The sequence below is a fragment of the Stegastes partitus genome, unplaced genomic scaffold (genome assembly GCF_000690725.1).
Source record: "Stegastes partitus isolate 25-593 unplaced genomic scaffold, Stegastes_partitus-1.0.2 Scaffold928, whole genome shotgun sequence".
Lineage (NCBI taxonomy): Eukaryota > Metazoa > Chordata > Actinopteri > Pomacentridae > Stegastes > Stegastes partitus.
This window is the reverse complement of record NW_007578659.1, coordinates 166,264-184,637: the sequence shown is the minus strand read 5'-3', so window position 1 is coordinate 184,637 and position 18,374 is coordinate 166,264. Positions and strand designations below refer to the sequence as shown.

General features: G+C 39.6%; 1 protein-coding gene across 2 annotated transcripts in view; it reads right to left on the bottom strand.

Moving 5' to 3' along the window:
• Positions 1–18,374, bottom strand: part of npas2 (neuronal PAS domain protein 2) — a 53,973-nt gene that overhangs the window by 15,373 nt on the left and 20,226 nt on the right. For both annotated transcript variants that reach the window (XM_008293993.1, XM_008293994.1), the window contains exons 2-9: positions 8,674–8,872; positions 6,299–6,346; positions 4,591–4,745; positions 4,398–4,489; positions 4,027–4,116; positions 2,612–2,732; positions 1,193–1,306; positions 10–128 (exon numbers count right to left, since the gene is read on the bottom strand). In XM_008293993.1, the coding sequence (XP_008292215.1) occupies positions 10–128; positions 1,193–1,306; positions 2,612–2,732; positions 4,027–4,116; positions 4,398–4,489; positions 4,591–4,745; positions 6,299–6,346; positions 8,674–8,729 (795 nt within the window). In that variant the 5' untranslated portion in view covers positions 8,730–8,872. The remainder of the gene's footprint in view (positions 1–9; positions 129–1,192; positions 1,307–2,611; positions 2,733–4,026; positions 4,117–4,397; positions 4,490–4,590; positions 4,746–6,298; positions 6,347–8,673; positions 8,873–18,374) is intronic.

Below are 18,374 nucleotides of genomic sequence, written 5' to 3'. Positions count from 1 at the left end.
TGATCTTACCTTTAGAAACTGCGGAGTGACTAATCGTACAGTAGCAATGAGGCAGACCTGCTCCTCCAGCGATGACTGCAGACTTCTCGGTAACGTCAATTCAAGCCCGTTACAAGAAGACGTAGGCACTGCGCGACAAGGAGCAAGATTTATACTTTTTTTTTTCTTGTGCATTTTGACAAATTGAAAGGTCCCATATTGTGTCCTTGTTCAGTCTCACATGACACCACAGTGTGTCTTTCAGCACAAAACATTGCATAGATTCATCTCAACATGACTGTCTGATCGGGTTTTGCTTTGAAGCCAATGAGCTGCTTCTGTTCCGGCCCCCTTTAGCAACACCATCAAAACTTTAACAGCTTGTATTTTACATCCCAAATTTTATAACAACCACAAAACACAACAAAAGGGACTTTCACCATATGGGACCTTTAATGCTAAAACTATGACGTATAATAAACAGTCGTCCTCAAATGTATTCATTCATTCATGTATTTAGTTGAACAACCCTTTGAGCCAATCACTGCAATCAAGAGTTTTCTGTAACTCTCAATCAGACTTCTGCACCTGTTGACAGGTGTTTGGATTTTGGTCCACTGCTCATCAGCAAAGTGCTCTAATTTGTCAGGGACAGTTTTTTTTTATTTTTTTTAATTGTTTTTTTAATTATTCTTTTCAACCACAATTCAAAAGCAACGTCTTTTTTCACTAAATTATAATTCAGTAAACTTTTATTTATCATTACTTTTGTCAGTTTCTAGTTATTTGAGTCTGTGTGGAGTTTGCATGTTCTCCCTGTGCAGCATGGGTTCTCTCCGGGTTCTCCGGCTTCCTCCCACACGGTCCAAAAACATGTTGAGGTTAATTGGTGATTCTAAATTGTCCGTAGGGGTGAATGTGAGTGTGCTTGGTTGTCTGTCTCTAAGTGTGGCCCTGTGATAGACTGGTGACCTGTCCAGGGTGTCCCTGCCTTCACCCTGAGTCAACTGGGATAGACTCCAGCCCCCCGTGACCCTCGTGAGGATTAAGCGGTGTATAGATAATGGATGGATGGATGGATGGATAGTTATTTGAGTGACTATTGTGAATTTTGCCTTTTCTTTAATCGAAGGGTATGAATACATTTGAGGACGACTGTATATGCTTTATATCATTACAGTTTACAAAATGCACAAAAAACATGAAGTCTTACCATTGTTATGAAACTTGAAATCTCCAACAAACTTGACATACTCATACACAGGTGGCTCCTTTGGGTCGATGTTACCTCTGGCTAGATGACAGCAAAATTCAATATGTGCCTCACCTAAAAACAGATTTTGACGGTTAATGCTCAACACGTAACACGGCACACGTGCATCTTTATACCACTCGTTTATGAAGTGCTTCTTGATGATATTTTTTGACGCTAATAAGACGGGAGTTGCAGATGCAGAAAGATCTAAAGTACAGCTTTTATGTGACACAAAGAAAAAACAAGTCATACGCAGCCGTGTTTTTATCAGACTTCAACAGCTGCTGGTGTAGATAATGTTATTAGAATAGTCTGAGAAGGAGGAAAAGGTTCCCGTCAACAAAGGGGTCTGGAATAATGTTTATGCAATATTTTATTACACTCATAAATACATTTCTTACATCCACTGGGAGAGTCAGAGGAGCTGATTTACGGTTTGACAGCGTATCGAGTGCACTTTCAAACTGAAGAGGCTTTCCAAACTGAACTCTGTGAAAGAGAAACTTTTACTAATGCAGCTCTCTGACCTCGACGAGACTTGAAATCTACTGTTTTGCCAACAGTTGGAGGCAGGTGATTATTTATTATTCACCGAAAAGCTCGAAAATCTAAAAGTTTTATGTAGACAGGCCAAGGTAGTCGATGGAGAAGAATAAAAAGAAGAATGAATTAGAAAATCACATCTTATGTAACCAGATTCAGTATAATTTAGCACAGCAAAGGCAGTGGTGCAGTTAAAAAGCCATTTGCACAAGAGGTGTCGATCGCTCCAGACGCGACTTTGTGACAGTTTGCTATTTAGGCTACTAAGAACAGACCAGAACAGTCTCCACACACCCTCTCTGTTCCCCAGAAAAGCCAAATAGTAACACAGGATTAAGGTCAGTGTCTTAAACCTCCTCATACTACATTGCTTTGGATTACAGTGCTAACATAACAGTGATTTAAAGTCTTAACTATGATACTAAGCTAGTTCCTATTATTAGCCAAAAGTCTAATCATAGTTACACACTAATCAGCAATCCAATAAACTACAGACCCCAAAGCAGCAGCCTGCTCTATATACAGAGAGTTCAGTCTGGAGGAGATGTTGTGAAACGACGTGTGAAAACGTTATCCAGAGTCAAGTCTTGTTGCCTTTCAGACACAGACCTTAAACACATTAAAAAAAGAAGGGGAAAAAACCAGAATGTTGAGCTCCGAGTGAAAGAAAATGAGAATCCTGATTGTTCTGAGCCCAGCGTTTCTCCCACAAACTGAACTTCTGATCTCCTGTAATAGGAGACAATCTACAGGCTTTAACCTCTTGTGCTGTGCTTCAGTGTGATGACCCAGACACGGTGTGTGTGCAGAGAGCTCGCTCAGCAGGATACTCACTGTCAAGGAAGTCAGCAGCAATGGGGTCAGTCATCAGCATGTGGGATGATAGCAGCTTATACACCTCCCCGTGTTCCCGCTCCGGGAGGAAATTCAAGATATTTTGGTCCACCATATCTGACTGGTGCAAAAAAAAAAACATACAAAAATGAGAGTCAGGCTTTGGGGGAAGTGTGTCAAACGCAACGTGTGATTCTAAAGTGTGTAATGTTTTCGGTTTAATGACGCCTCTTATTTGCAAGCAACAGATTGTTGTCAAAATAAGAGAAAATAATGTAATGCTGAACAGTTTTTAATGTAGCTCTCTATGACATTAATCCTCTGAACCCCAAAACTCACAGTAGGTTCGAAAGCAATGTTGTCTTTAAAAAGAAATCATCAAAACTACATCATTTATCAGAGCCAGAAGCCACAAAAGGAGAAAGAATCATTGGATATTCAGCTTTCCGTCAGAACTAATTATGTGTTACGCACCAGCCACTGGAAAATGTAACAAAATCTGGTCTTAAGATGGGGCTATTGCTTCCAAATTACTTTATTCCACATGTCTCATTTTAAATAAACTGTTTGCTCAAACTAGATTCTGTTAAAGACAAAACATTTGCTTCTCCACAGCACAACTGATGAGCCAATAGAGATCAGGCTGTGACCAACCGACACGTGACAAAAATTCTTTGACTTCTCGACTGAACTGCAGGTTGTGTTTACACAGAGCAGAGAGGAGACAGATATCAAAACGAAGAATGAAAAATGTAAGTAGTAGAATAGTCGTGAATCAGGTTTAACTTGTACACACTTAGAAAAATGTTGTACATGTTGACTGCGAGTTTTTTCAATTTTTGTAAAACAAACAATAAAAGATATTCAACTTCAGTGTTTATTTTTTTATTTTTATTTTTATGATGTATGCCATTATAACTACGGTATATGTTGGACATTTTTGAGTTCTCTGTAGTTCTAGCTATGATTGTGCTGTTTCCATAGAGATGAGAGACTTTATATTGCTGTGAAAAATGAGCCCACAGTGAGTAGAAATGTGACAGAAGCACAAAAAAAGGCCACAAACTGGAGTTCAGAGGACTAATGAGAATAAAGTTAGCGCTTTTCCAGTTGCTTCCAAATGAAGACCACAGAGCATCACAGTAAAGACGCTAACAGTCTGTTGCAGTTTTAAACCAACACATACAGAAATGAAAGTTATTTAATTTAATTCATTATCACTGGGAAACAAAGAGCTTTGTCAATGCAATGTCGTATGAAACGAAGAGCCTTATCAATGAACAAGTCAAATATTGGCCCACATTTATTGGGAAACCTGCAACACGTCTGTTTCCCATCAAGAGCTGTTTATATTTGAGTGGTGATGTGATGTAGACCAACGAATGTGTTTGGATGGTTCACTGAAGCTCACTTACCGGTAAATGGCCAATAAGTGAAGACACACTGTCAGATACGTATATGATGTTGCCATCTGTAGTTAATGCAACCAGGAAACCATCCAGGGCCTGTACGAAGAGGGACAACGTTGGTACAGTGAGGTTTTAAAGTGTTACAGTGTGTTACATCGTCACGGCATCAGAAAACTTCACTGCTGTCACTTATTCTATTTCTTCACCTTATCTGCCTCAAACAACTTCTCACTTCTCCAGCAATGATTTTATTAAGAAAACATGCGAGCCTGATCAAAATAAAATTCCTCTTTTGTCTCTTTGTGTTTAATCATCAGTGTTAGTCAATGTCAGAGCGGAATCGCCCGCTCTGCAAAACCCAACCTCCTGAGTTTTACCTCCAGCATCAGCTGAGTGAACTCCTCATTACTGAGGAACGAAGGCTTCCAGTCCTGCCTCACATCACAAGTTTCATTCTGCGCAGTGATGTCTGAGAAAGATGAAAGGTTTATTAAAACACCGGCATTAAGTCGACCAAATACAAACGTTTAAATAAGAACGTGTGCTGCGCGCAGACTGACATAAACGCACCTTTCTGTTTCTGCAAGAAGTCGATAGTCCTCTGCAGTATGGTGGACTTATCCATCTTGCGTGGATGGCCTTGACCCTGCAGCATGGTGCACAGCTCCTTGATGAGCACATTGAATTGGTCTCTTCTTTTCTTTTCCGATTTGTTGCGGGATGCCCTAAAGCAGGCAAAGGATGACAGGAATCACAAGTCAGTGGGAATGCAACAGTAACTTCAGTTTAACTTTTCATTTTTTTCCTGTTCACGCTGCAGACGGATGAATAGAAACAGTTCAGGATTTCAAAAGAATTCAAAGAAACAGAGCAGAGTGATAAATAGTTTGAGTTTGTTCTAATGTGTGAGGAAATGTTTTATAATCAAAGAGCCAAATGTGATTTGACCCTAAATGCAGATTAACAGATTGAGCCTCTGCAAAAAAAAAAAAAAAAAATGTAAAAAACAGGGGCTGATGTCTAACAAATAAATAAGGTGATTAAACACAGAAAACAGCACATATGATTAGTTGTTTTAACAGCAGGTTCATCTACAGTTGTATATTTTATTTTATTTTTTACTTTTCATCCTAATGTTGTTTCTTCTTTTACTGTCAACAGTTTTTTTCCACACAAATGAACTCTTAATATGTGTATGTGTGCAATATTAAATTATACTACAGAGCCAAAGAAAAGCTGAAGTAACAGGTGGCAAAAAAGTAATCTTCACTTGTGAATCCCGTTTTTTATTATTAATTTACTGTATTTTTTTTTAAACCTTCTGAATCCCAAGCAAATTTTTAGGGGCCTATTTGTTTTTGCTTCTGACTCATTTTTCACTGCCATTTAAAGTCCTGCACCTCTATGGAAACAGCACAACCACGGCTAGAAGCAGACAGAACTGAAAAATGTCTTTTGTGCTGAAAAATACAGTTTGCCTCCGTGTAATCAGGGCCTGCAGTTCAGCCCAGTTCAGACAAGAATTCCCAGATTTTTTATCACGGGGCTGTTGGTTGTAGCTAAGTCACTAATGATGTACCAGTAGCACCGAGGATGCAGAATTTTTAGTTTTTTGCGGAATCTAGTCAGAGCAAACATTGTAAGTTTGGCAAACTTTTAAATGAGACAAATGTACGATAAAGTAATTTTGATGAAATGTCACAATTTAGATTAGATTTCGTGAAGTTTTCTGATGGAACTGGGAGTCACACGTGGTTAGTTAAAGGACAATCGGAGTGTTGAACATCTGCCTGAATTCCTTTGGTTTTCACAGTTTCTTGTTTCGATAAATGATGTAATTTGCAGATTTTCTTTTAAAGGTAACGTGCCTTTTTCACCCACTGGTGGGTTTTTGGGATTCAGAGGGGTAAAGTCCTGTAAAACTCTGAGGTAGAAGCCTCATTTTTAATGTTACCAAGGTACATACAGTACATCCAGATACGTTTAGAAATCAGATTGCAGTAACAGAAAAATACAGAGCTATGCCAGTTACAGTGTAGACATTAACAAAGATATAACTAAAGAAAGGATCAATTAGAATATTGGTGGTGGATGATATCCAGTTTTTAAGTATAAAGTTATCCTGAGACTGACGTAACGCTGGAGTGTCTTTTAAAAAGATAATCTACAACAGAAGATGAATATTTTCCTTCCCATTACAATAAATTAACTTAGGTAAATAAATGTACACCGTTAATACAATCCAAAGACATAGAAACATAAAGACAGCGTTGCGTACCTTTTTGCCCTGTCCTTCTCATCTTCATCCTCCACGCAGCTGTTGGTGCTGGAAACAGACGGACACAAGTTAAAATGTACTTTCCTTCTGTCGTCAAACACGGCTGACATAGACATTAAGACTGTAGAACGACATGTTTCGATTCATAGTGCACTGTCTTTACGTCAGGCAGCAGAAAAGTCAAAGCAGAGAAGCACAGGCCTTAGTATGAACATGAACATTGGCTCTGCTCTGTTCCAGTGTCCCAGTAAGTCACGACAGTGTGACAGTGAATCATCAGCTGGACCCTGAAGCTGAAGCAGATAAATGTAATGGATTCGCCATCATATATTTTATCACTTATCTCTGTGCTTTTCCTACTGTGACGTGTCCAAATATGTCCTGCGTTAAACGGCATCCTGGGTTTTAGGATCCGTGGAGAAAAAGGCTCAATCGGTGGTTGTCATCAGTCAGATAAACTCGACAGATTATCACAGACAAACTGCACTTCCCACTATTAATGCCATGATTCTGTAACCTGGTAACCCAGATGAAGCTCCTGGTTGTCTCCCGTGAATAACAGGTCACTGTGACATGTAAACGGCCTACTCCATATTCCCAGTTTCGGTTTATTGCATGGTTTGATAGTTAACAGCAGCAGGTTTAACATGCAGAGTCACATTTTATGTCAGTGAGCAGAAGGGTTGCTTAGCTGGAAGTCGATGTTATCTTTTCTTTTCTTTTTTTTTCACTTTACTGCTTGTACATGTTTTACAATCTGAGTCCATAACAGTATGAGTTTTTTATACTACAACAGCCTCATCAATGGCAACAGAGATAATCAGTGTATGTAAACAGCCTCGCCCAAGACTTTAACCCGAATGTGACCAGGAGCAAGCTGCCAGGGCTGGACTCAGGTTTAGTCACTTTCTAATTTATTTTAATGCTTCTCTCTCTGGCTGACTGTGCCAATAGTCTGCATTCATGCAAAAATAGAGACTGTAGCCACACACCTGTGAGCGTAATGTCAATAAAGCAGAAAATAAAACGCTGAAATTCAGCTTCCCCCACTGAGAACTCGGCAAATTTCTCATTTACAGATGGCAATAAGAGCACTTTTACATGGTGCATTGACTGGAGTTGAGCATGTTAATTACTGTGCTCATATGACAGAGCAGATAATGCGATGCTCATACAGTGCATTATAGAAACTACAGGCAATTAAAGAAACAACCTCTGGAGAAGTTTAAGAGGGAAGTTAAGACTTTCTTCTGTGTGACTGCAGCTTTTCACTGGATCAAATTAAATTTAGCCACACAGCGATTCATTAAAATGCTTCATTACCCTTGATGGATGTAAGTGCTTTGATCACATCTGTGTTAAAAAGCTCTTTGCTTTGTGAAGCAGATGGCACTGTGAGTTGTAAGTACATAGCCTCAATACTGTGCACACTGTGTTATGTTCTATGCATCAGACAGATTTCCACAGTCGTTCAAATCAAAAAGCTTCTAAATGCCTTTTCAGAATGCGTTTTACACATTTCTTACTTAATATTTTATCGCCTGCCTTTATATGTGAAATACTATCAACAACTATGCCAAACTTTGCTGAATTTTCAAAGTCGGAAACAAATTCTAACTTCCACCCATACACTCCTCTCCTGTTATCCCTTATTCCAGAGTCAATCCACATTCTTCTGCACATCTATTTAATACTACCTTTGCCATAGTTTGACTGAAAAACATCTTTTCAGATGTTCCAGCCAACATCTCAGCTCAATCATTTTTTTTTTTACCACCTCTTATTTTCACAGAAATATTAATATATCTGCAATACACTGAATCATTGTTGGCAGGCTTCGAGCACAATAAAATGTGTGAACAATTTATTTATTTTTTTACAGTTCTGATTGTGGTCAACCAATGAATAACAAAAGAACGGCAACCATTGAAATATTTGACAGTGATGGAGGAAGAGGAAGCACTGAGGTAATTTGAGTGAATCACAAAAAGCTTTTAAAAAGCCTCTACGTCAGCAGCTAGAAGAAGTCAGCGACTCTCATCCGATTCAATTTAGGAGCAAAGAAATGTGTACAATGGATTTAAATGTTGGTTTCATTTTAAATAATGCCTTATGTAGCGAAATAAAATTGTCCATATGAAGCTTTTATAAAATGACTTAACTACCCACATCATATCTTATTGGGACTCGTGCTAGATATGACGTAACACTTTCATGCACACACAACACATCCTTTCATTTATACTATATGTGTGTGCGAATGCAACATCTTACACATTTGCAGAATATATAGAATGCACATGTCAGGAACTGTGTGTGGAGCATATAACTCAAATAAAGGCCACAAACAGAGGTTCACTTGATCTGATACTCACTCCCAGTCCCTGCGGGTGGACGGACAGGGGCCACCGAAGTCAGAAAGGTTGTCCATAGTCACTCCCTCTCCCAACCAGGCCCTTCCTGAAGTCTTTTAAGTCCCATCCGCGCTGACCTCGTCTGAACACTCTTTTAGAAAGACCTACCAGGGAACAGTCGCCCACCGCCTCCTCGATTCCACCAAAGAAACGCCAAATCCTGTGGAGACAGACAAACCTGATTAGAAGGTCCCGAGAAGCGAGCATGTTGTTGAGGATTAAAACTGCATCCACTCGTGTTAGTGTGAAGCAGCTGTTTTGTTTGGGATTTGTGTTAAAGAAGAAAAAAAAAAGCATCTGCATTTTTTATTTTGAGGACTTAATGTGCTTTGCAAGCGAAGCTTTAATAATGTAATGTAAAGTGAATGAGCCACCTTCACCTGGGCACTTCATCACTAAAGAAGTGTTTTTGCACGGGAGGAGCTTCCCTGACCTAGAAAAATGTCTAAAGCAGACACCTCTTTTGATAACCCAGCGTGAAAAACTGAGTGCAGAACAGCCACCTTCTTCACATCCTTTGTACACGGCGAGCTTAAACAACATGCAGCAGACACCTCTTTCATAAACCCAACTCAGAACTCCCCGAGTGGAGCCTTGGCCAGCTGCAATTAGCAACGCAACGTTGTATGTATTCAATTACAGATATTAATAACATGTCTGCAGACATTCTACACTTCAAAACATGTTTTTTCCTTTATGTGGTCACCAGAACACACTGTGTATCATCTTAGTCAGCCAATTTCAGCTGTCTGAAATACTAACAATAACAAAGAGCAATTATTTTATTCCGAGTCACCATCATTTTCCAGTAGGAAAACAACATATGCTTCCTTTTAACCTTGATTAAAGTAGTCCATGGTTTTGTGGTCTGGAAATAAATTACATTATGTATCAATTATATTCAAGTTATAATTATAGTTAGTGGGTCATCTTAATTCAGGCAGCCGACAGTGTTTGTCTTATTCCACATGTACTGAGAGAAGCCTCGGGCGAAAATACCAGTTATTGCTTCTTCCATCATTTTTAAACTAAACAAGGGCCATGGTCAGAGGAGGAACGCTTTAATGGAAATACATGAGTGATGTGATGTAATTAACTGCTCAAAAGATTAGAAGTCCCTGACTAACCCCCTCAAAAAAAGTCTGCTTCCTGATAAAGTCTTATGCCCTGATTCTAATAGGAAAGCCATAAATTGTAATAATGAATCAAAGGTATTTCATTATAGAAATCATTTTTTTTGGTCTTTGCTTTATGGATTCTTTCTCTGCTCCCACTACATACAAACATAAAGCTGTATGTTGCTTAAAGCGCAACTTTAGCTAAAATTACTTGACCCACAGACCACTTGGGCTCCAACACTATGTGAGCTATAAAAATGTAATTATATGCATTTTTCTTAGCGGTGCAGTATATGAAAAGAGGAAGAAACAAGCCAGCTGATTTTAGAAACTCTTTGGTCAGTTTACTTCCATCAGCACCGTGGGGCGCAGGATTCTCTAAGCGTCTGGCCAACTGATGTTCTGGTGAGCCTGACCCAGATATATGCTGTCATATGAAAACTATTCTTTTGCAGTCCATAGTGCTGGGGTAAATTAGAAAAATGGTGTAATAGCTGCGTAAACTTCACTGTTTACAATGGTGTCTGCAGCACATGTAGCAGAGCACATGTCACAGCTGAGCCGACGGTGGCGCCGAGTCAAACGGTGTCTTTACTAGAAACTGCCAATTAGTTTATGAAAGACATTGCTAGAAAGTTAATAAATAATCACATCATAAGAGTAAGATAAGAGTAAGATAAAACTTTATTGATCCCTTTGAAAGGGTACCTCAGGGAAATTGTGTAATCAATATGACTTTAACACACTCTCTGAGTATGTGCTGAGATTTAAGTATATCTATCGGTTGATTAATTGATTGAATTCTGTACCAGCATCGGCTCCGAAAATCACACATCAGTCTCAGTTAACATTCGCATCATCAGTGAAATTCACTCGCTCTTATGAGATAATATAATGTGACTGAAAATCTGTATTATTGTATTGTATCCAAATAATAAATACTGCATTTTAAGAACGCCTCTTGCAAATTACATCTGCCAGCAGGGACCGCTGCTAAGATAAAAGCATTCCACTACTGCTCTCATCTCAGGCTAATTCAGGTAAAAATCTAAATGCTACTTGCTGCTTTAAAATCAGGCCTTGAGTCCTGTTTTGTTATGCTCATATGTTCCCATTCTTTCTATTCATGCAGCAGCAGCAGCAGCAGCAGCAGCTTCCAGCCCAAAACAGCCCTGAATCTCATTCAAATTCAAACATTTAGCTGTAATTAATTTTTTATGTGCTTCAAGGATATACAGACAGGTGACTAATTAAAGGAAAAACCTGAACCATTGACCCCTACAGTGAGAGCGGATCAGGTGGTTCTGTTATTTTGTGGGGGCATTTTGTTGCCGTTGGTCCACTGGTCCCTTTAGAGGGAAGAGTTACTGCAACGCAATACAAAGCTGTTCTGCGAGATCACCTTTATCCCATGATGAAACTTTTTTATCCTGATGGGAGTGGCGTCTTAAGGACGACAATGACACACATATGATGTAAATCGCATGATTTGATCTTCACAGTCATCAGATCTCAGCCCATCAGGACACCTGTGGGAGACTTGGGTCTGACGCATTAAGTCAGCACTCTTCACCACCATCATCAAAACACCAAATGCGGGAATTTGTTTTGGAAAAATGCCGTTCATCCCTCCAGTAGAGTTCAGAGAATCAATGCCAAGGTTTCATCGAAGCTGTTCTGGCAGCACATGCTGACCCAACACCTTATTAAGCCACTTTATGTTGTTTTATTCTTTAATCTGTCACCGTCTATATATGTACTACTAAGAGCATCAAATGGGTCAGAGACAGCTAATAAGGTAAGAAAAAAATCAAATCAAAGGCACAAAGCACCAAAAGGCTTTTACTGTGAAGCAGCAGGTGTTGATTTTTACCAAAGACATTAACCACTGAGAGAAGACACTCTGCTCCGCCGTGTATTCAGTGAAATATACTCACATACAGCTAATTTGCTGTTTGCTCAGTTGTGACTCACAGTTCCGAGTTGAGTTATATTTTGTGTTTAACTTAAACACATTGGGCCCAGTTTTACATTCCATCTCCTGCTTCAAGTCTGGAATTTCTCATTTAATTGCCCAACATGTTGGTGGAGGGGTGGAGGGGGGGAGTTTAAACATTTTAACAAGCTGGCTCTATATTTTTTTGTTGGCAGATCAACCCAAACTTGTGAGATCAACACGAAGGTGGAGCTCCGTGGCCTCTATAATCTCCCACTCCCTGTATGATACACAAGCTGTCACCCCACCTTCAGGCTTACCCAGAAACTAGGATAACCAGGCAACTCAGTGGAAACGCAGATTGCAATTAAAGTCTTAATTTGTGTAAACAAACCGGTATCTCCTCCCCTGACCACACAAACACATGACAGAAGGAGGAAGCGAAAGCTGTAGAAAGAAACCGGATCCTCACGAGTGCTGGACCGAATTTCTAAACTGTTGGGCGATTATTTAATGATCATTTGAATGCCACTGATATTAACATTCTCTTCATGTTGAGCAAGAAAAAAACATTTGCTACCGCTGACGGAAACATTAATGCTTAATCAGAAACACAACCTCTGCATTTCCTGCAGTGCAATCTGCACATACACTGCCAAACTGCTGCTTTTATTTACAATGTGAGACTGAAAAATATGCTCCAGAGATGTAACAAAATGTGAAACAACACCCAAATTTCCTATGTAGGCAACACAAATCAATGAGCACTGTGAAGTAATTCTGCTGTGTAGATGCCTTTTTGAATAATGTACTAAAAAATACAGTTCCAGGCGCACCAACAATCAGTGTAAGCAGTTTCAACATACGCATCTTCGCTCTGCAAAGCGACGTAAAATGAAACCCTCATTCTTTTAACGTATTGAGGTTAAACCACACCTTGCAAGGTTAACAGCTAAAAAACATCAGAGTCTGGTTACACTGCTGCCTGCAGGTATTTAAAGCCTTTAACTAGAAACCTGAACTCGTGACACAAGTCAGCTCAATGAAGTTCAAGTTGATGACCAACACTGCATGTAAACAGGCTGTAAAAAGGCTTCAGAGTGCAACAATGACAATGCAGGACTTTGTTTTTTGCACATAAAGTTTCCAAACAGGAAGCCTAATGTATTAATTGCTGGTGTCCTAGAAAAGAGTTTCGGTTTAGTTTTACGCTTTAACAGAAGCTGCTCTGAACCTCACTCCTGACACTATAGGAATAGAATATGTGCTTCATTTGTGCCTTTAATTTAAAGCTTATTAACTATTTTGACGCGCTTTTCTGAGGCGCTTTAATATTCAAAGTGTATGTCTGGTGGTAAATTTTGAAAAAAGGTACTACCAGACTGATTTTCATTTCAAACAGCGTCGCTGAAACGCACTGATGGCTTTGATGAGAAAAAAAAACAGCAGTGTGCTGTGTGTGTTTGTGCACAGCCTGCTTACTGCTGAAGATATAAACTAATCTTCCACTGCAATAAATTACATCTAAAAAGCCCTCGCTTCCTCTTCACTTTGGCTTTTATTACCTTTAACAAGATATCGGTGCTGGTCATTGAAAAACGCGGGAGTCACACACAGTTTGTGCTGCAGCAGCGTTCAGCATCAGATGGTTGTTTATGTTGCTGAAATTGGGATATATGAGGTGTGGCTGTTACATAATAAAACTGATGCCTGAATTCAATCTCTTTCATACCGAGAAGATTTAAAGAGGCAGGAGTTAACCATGCGTGTCCATCAATCAGCGTTCATACGTCCTCGCTGTGTGTGACAGTCACGCTGTTGATGTTATCTCATGTGGTAACACTCCATCACATGCTTTACGTGTGTGACACGGCGCACACTGAACTGATTTTAAACATCAGATTACTAATCAAATCGCAATATCCGTCAGAGGAATCCCAGCCGAAAGACATCGTTCAGCTCTAGTTGTTAGAGATGCCGCCGTGTTATCTGCAGCTATCAAACAGGTTCTTTTTGATGCCATCGGTCACTTTAATAACACCTTAAAGAGGGCACAAGCACAGATGAGAAATGTTGACGGGAGAAATTTCCCCGTAGCTGTCCAAGAAAAACCTGTTGAACATCATGATTGGGGCGTGGCCGGCCAGCCTGCCAGTGCCAACCCATAATGATTGCAGCTTCCAAGAATTTCTGTCAATGTAATTTATGGATTTAACCCTTTCCTGTTTTGATGACGTGCGCGTTCTGCTGAAGTGATGTTATCTGGTGCACACCGAGCGCCGTGCTGTCAGAAATCCTGTTTCAAAATCATAAAGAATCTTCACCTCACAATGCTTGGAATTCTTTCAACGCAGATGGTGTTCACGAGGTACTTCAGAACAATGCAGGTCATTCGTAATCTGCGAGCCCACTTTGTAGATTTGTATCAAAGTGCACAGGAACTGCGTCATTTTCATGCCTAGAATTATTCTACAAAATCATAAAGTGGAATTGCACAATTACATCTCAACAGATCCAGACTACACAGATTTCAATTAGAATGTTTACATTTTTAAGCTTCTTCAGGATTTGGATGGAGATGACAAATGGACGCAGTTAGAATATATATACATTTATTCTTCTAAATGAAGTTGCAGGACTGTAATGAAGCTCTTGGTTCAGCCAACTATGTAGTGAACAAATAGTTTTTCTTTCTCATTTTCTAGAAACCTTATGACAACAAATTCCATATAAAATGCATCCACATCATCCGCTCCTGTTTTTTAATTAATTTAACCCTCCTATTATCTTTGGGGTCAATTTGACTCCATTCAGTGTTTAACATCTCTAAATAAGTCATTGGCATAATTTTTTCAGTTTTATTTAAAGGGCTATTTACACATAAAGTTAAATAACGATTATAATTAGGCTATTTTCTGAAGGTTTAAATTGTTGAGTTCAAATTGAACCCAAGGATAAAAGATGTAAGTAAATTTAAAAGGTAATAGGAGGGTTAAATGAAGTGTTGTTGGCACAGGTCATTTAATTACAAAAAACAACCCTGAAATTACACAAGAAAGCTTAAAAATAACAACCGGCATCAGCAGCTCAGACATCGGATGATTAATCAAACCATAGAAAATGTACAAAGCAGCTACAGACCTCAAGCGCACTGTGCAATAAACTGCTTCTATAAAGACACACTCTGGAGAGTGAAGTTGTAAATAACGGCTTCATCAATAAGTTATTTAGCAATGCAATATTGAGCAGTAATGACACAGAAGTACCAAACATGCACATGCTGTGAAAATAAATCGAGTCCTGCAGCAAAACACCATCAAAAACTCTGGCCTCCTGACTGAAAGCTCACAATAAAGCCAGTGTTTATTATCACCATAACACCATCGTTGATCGCATGTTTGCCCTGTCACACGTCAAAGGGCAATAATAAAGGGATTAGCTGTAACCTGTAAATGTAGCGATACGGTGAAATCAATCAGGGAACAGGCTGCCAGTGAGAAAAAGGTCATCGGCAACATTCTTCAAAACTACTATGGTATTCCAGTCAGAGAGCTCATGCTGTGTTTGTTGCTCTTTTGCTGAAAGATGAGTTGGAGATACCTGCTAATCCAGCAGCAGAGCCTGTCTACCGCCATCTGCTTGTCTAAAGGTTTACATTGTCGGACCACCTTTACTCCACATGCACTGGTTTGAGCTGTCAGGTAAACACCAACCGAGGCTGGACGAGCTTAGCTTCCCTCAACCTGGAAATGTTTGTTTTAACCTATCTGGTGGCTTTAGCTTGGATTGTGTATTATCTGAAATCGTTAGTACTAGAAGTCGCCGAGTTTTTTCAAGGCCGATATCAAGACGGATTATAAGAAATCAAGGAGGCCGATTGGTGACATTTGGAGCCAGAATACATTTACGGCAAAAATGAAAATCCTGGTGTCAAAATCTAGGAAAACACAAACTTTAGACCAAACTTTGTTGAAATGTCTTTTAGCAGTTGATTTTTTTGACAACTACTCGTGATGCAAAACCAACCAGACAGCGCTGTAGATGGGACACTACTAGAAACCCAAGAGGAGTGACCACAGGTAGTAAAATCCAGCTGCACCAGAGCAAAACTGTTTCTGAATTAACTTGTTTTATCGGAAATCTGATAAGAAAGAAAACACATAAACAAAAATAATGCTGAATATTGGATGTAATAATCAGGCAAACCTATAATCTGCAAACCATTAATTTGCACTGGGAGTCGACTGATATATTTTTTTCAAGGCCAATATCAATAGAAATTATTAGTAAGCAAGGAGACGGACAACTGATATTTGGAACCGATATATATTTGCGTTAAAAATGAAAATTTGGTGTCAAATTTCAGAATATCACAAACTGTCACACAAATCTTCATTAAACTTGAGCTTTACATATGCTTCAGTAAAAGATTCAACATTTAACCTTAAGTGTCGATAGACTGTCTCTCTCGACTTGGACCCATCAGTGCTGTAGGTGGGACACTGCACTTGAAACCAAAGAGTGATGACTACAGACAGAGGAAAGTGGCTGCATCAGAGCCAAATACGTTTTAAATTAACTTATTCCTGGCAAATTGGAGAAATTGTGAGCATCAGACGCACCAATCAGCCAAACCCTTCACTCATTTGCATCACTACCTCATAATACTTGAATTATAGTTACACATTAAAATGTACTTATTTGGAAACAATATCTGTCCAACACCTATGAAATCACAAATTCATTTGCTGGTCTTTTGGGTTTTACAATGAGTGTGTCAGTCCACATTTTCTTCTTCCTGTTTTGCAGTTGTTAGTGGAGCCACATTGTGTTCTTAAGGTTGGAACAGACACTGTTTTTGTTGATTCCAAGCTGGTTAGCAGTGACTGTTCAGCTTTATCTCTCCGCCTCAGGCAAAAAAGATGGTTGTCTTCTTGTCATCTCGCAAATGATAATTCAATTTTGATCATCTGTTGACTACATATACAGCCTTTAACAAAAAAATGGGGACTCAAACATTTTTTTTGCCCATTTCGTGTGAATTTGGACATTTTTACAGGTCCAACACATCGTATTTTTAATGTATTTACAGCACGTATAAAACCTTGGTCAAATCTTCTACAAGATGCTGTAATTATTTAACCATTTTTTTTAATGACCAGCGTTTAAGACCTGTCGTGTGGACTTTGTAAAGAAAACAGCAGGTGATATCATTATCTCCAAAGCCACACATGCACAGAGCGAACATACAGAAACATAATGAGGGTGTGGTGGGGGGGATCTAATTCAGAATGCATTTAAAATAGAATAAAACACGTTTTAAAGGTTTACTCCGAGGTGTGGGTAGACGTCCTCACGGAAAATGATAAGAAATCAGGAAACACTTTTCTATTGGCTCCACACCAGCAAATGAGAAACCAGTGGGAAGGCCAATTTGCGCACTCACTGACCCTTTAACTTCCCAGTATATGCACAGGGTAAACAAGCAGTTGTGCCACACTTCATTATAGGGTCAAACACTGATAGAAGCGCCTATAAAAAAGGAAAAAAAAAAAAAAACGTCAGCTGCAAAACGACACGCAAGAAAAGTGTGCGTAATTCAGAGAAATGTGAACTCCAGCAGACTTAAAGCTGCCAGGTTGGGTAACATCAGCCTGACCTGAGCCCGCTGAGAAATTATTTAAGCATTCCTTTTTCTTTTTTTTTTTCTCTCTCCCCCTGTGACATTTTAATATCTTAGAGAAGCCAATGAATCCTTTTAGTGTTTTCCTTTTTAATGCCATGAATGTCATCAGCGGCGCAACAACGGAGGGGAAGAAGAGAAAAAAAAAAGAAAAAGAAATAGGTTATTTCACCCTTGTAACCAGGGCGCAGCGCTGAAAACATGTAAGCAGCGTTCAAGAGCGCTGCGGACACATGGAACCGCACAGAATAAATCTTCAAGAAAATGATTAACTACATGTAATCAGGCGACCACTTCGAGGCCCTCTGCTGAACTTTGATATAAACAGAAGCCCGTGTGACATTTTATTTCATTTTTTTTGCGCGTCTCCGTGTGGAGCGAACCGAAAAGCTTTTTTTATAAGTTAAAAAATCTCACGTACCTTCAAAGCGATTCTCCAGCAGAAAGAACACAAATCCACACTTAACTTTAACCATTTTTTTTTCTTTTCACGGCATAGCAGCCGACTAGCAGGCGAGAGCACCGAAAGCGTTAAATTGCATAACAGCGCCTAAGTTAATATTACGCGCGGTTTATTAATCGCCGGTGAGCCCCAGTCTGCGCCTTTGACGCACCGATTTTCACCGCAAATTTCTCACTCGTGCCCTTTCCTACGCTGTGTCCGTCTATTTTCCAGGCACTGTACTCCACATCCTCCGCTGGCAGTGGCTTGTAAACAGGACCGAGAGCAGAGAAAGTAGGTCAGCTGGTAGCTCAATACTCGGCTAACGACGGCAGCAGCAGCGGCAGCATAAGCAGGCGGCTGCAACCGAAAGAAGCCTGCGGTGACCGGCAGGAGGGAGGCAGATTGTAATCTTTAACACGTGCTTAATGCATAATAACACCCCACTAAATGTCATAAGAGCGCAGGAACCGTCTGTATGTG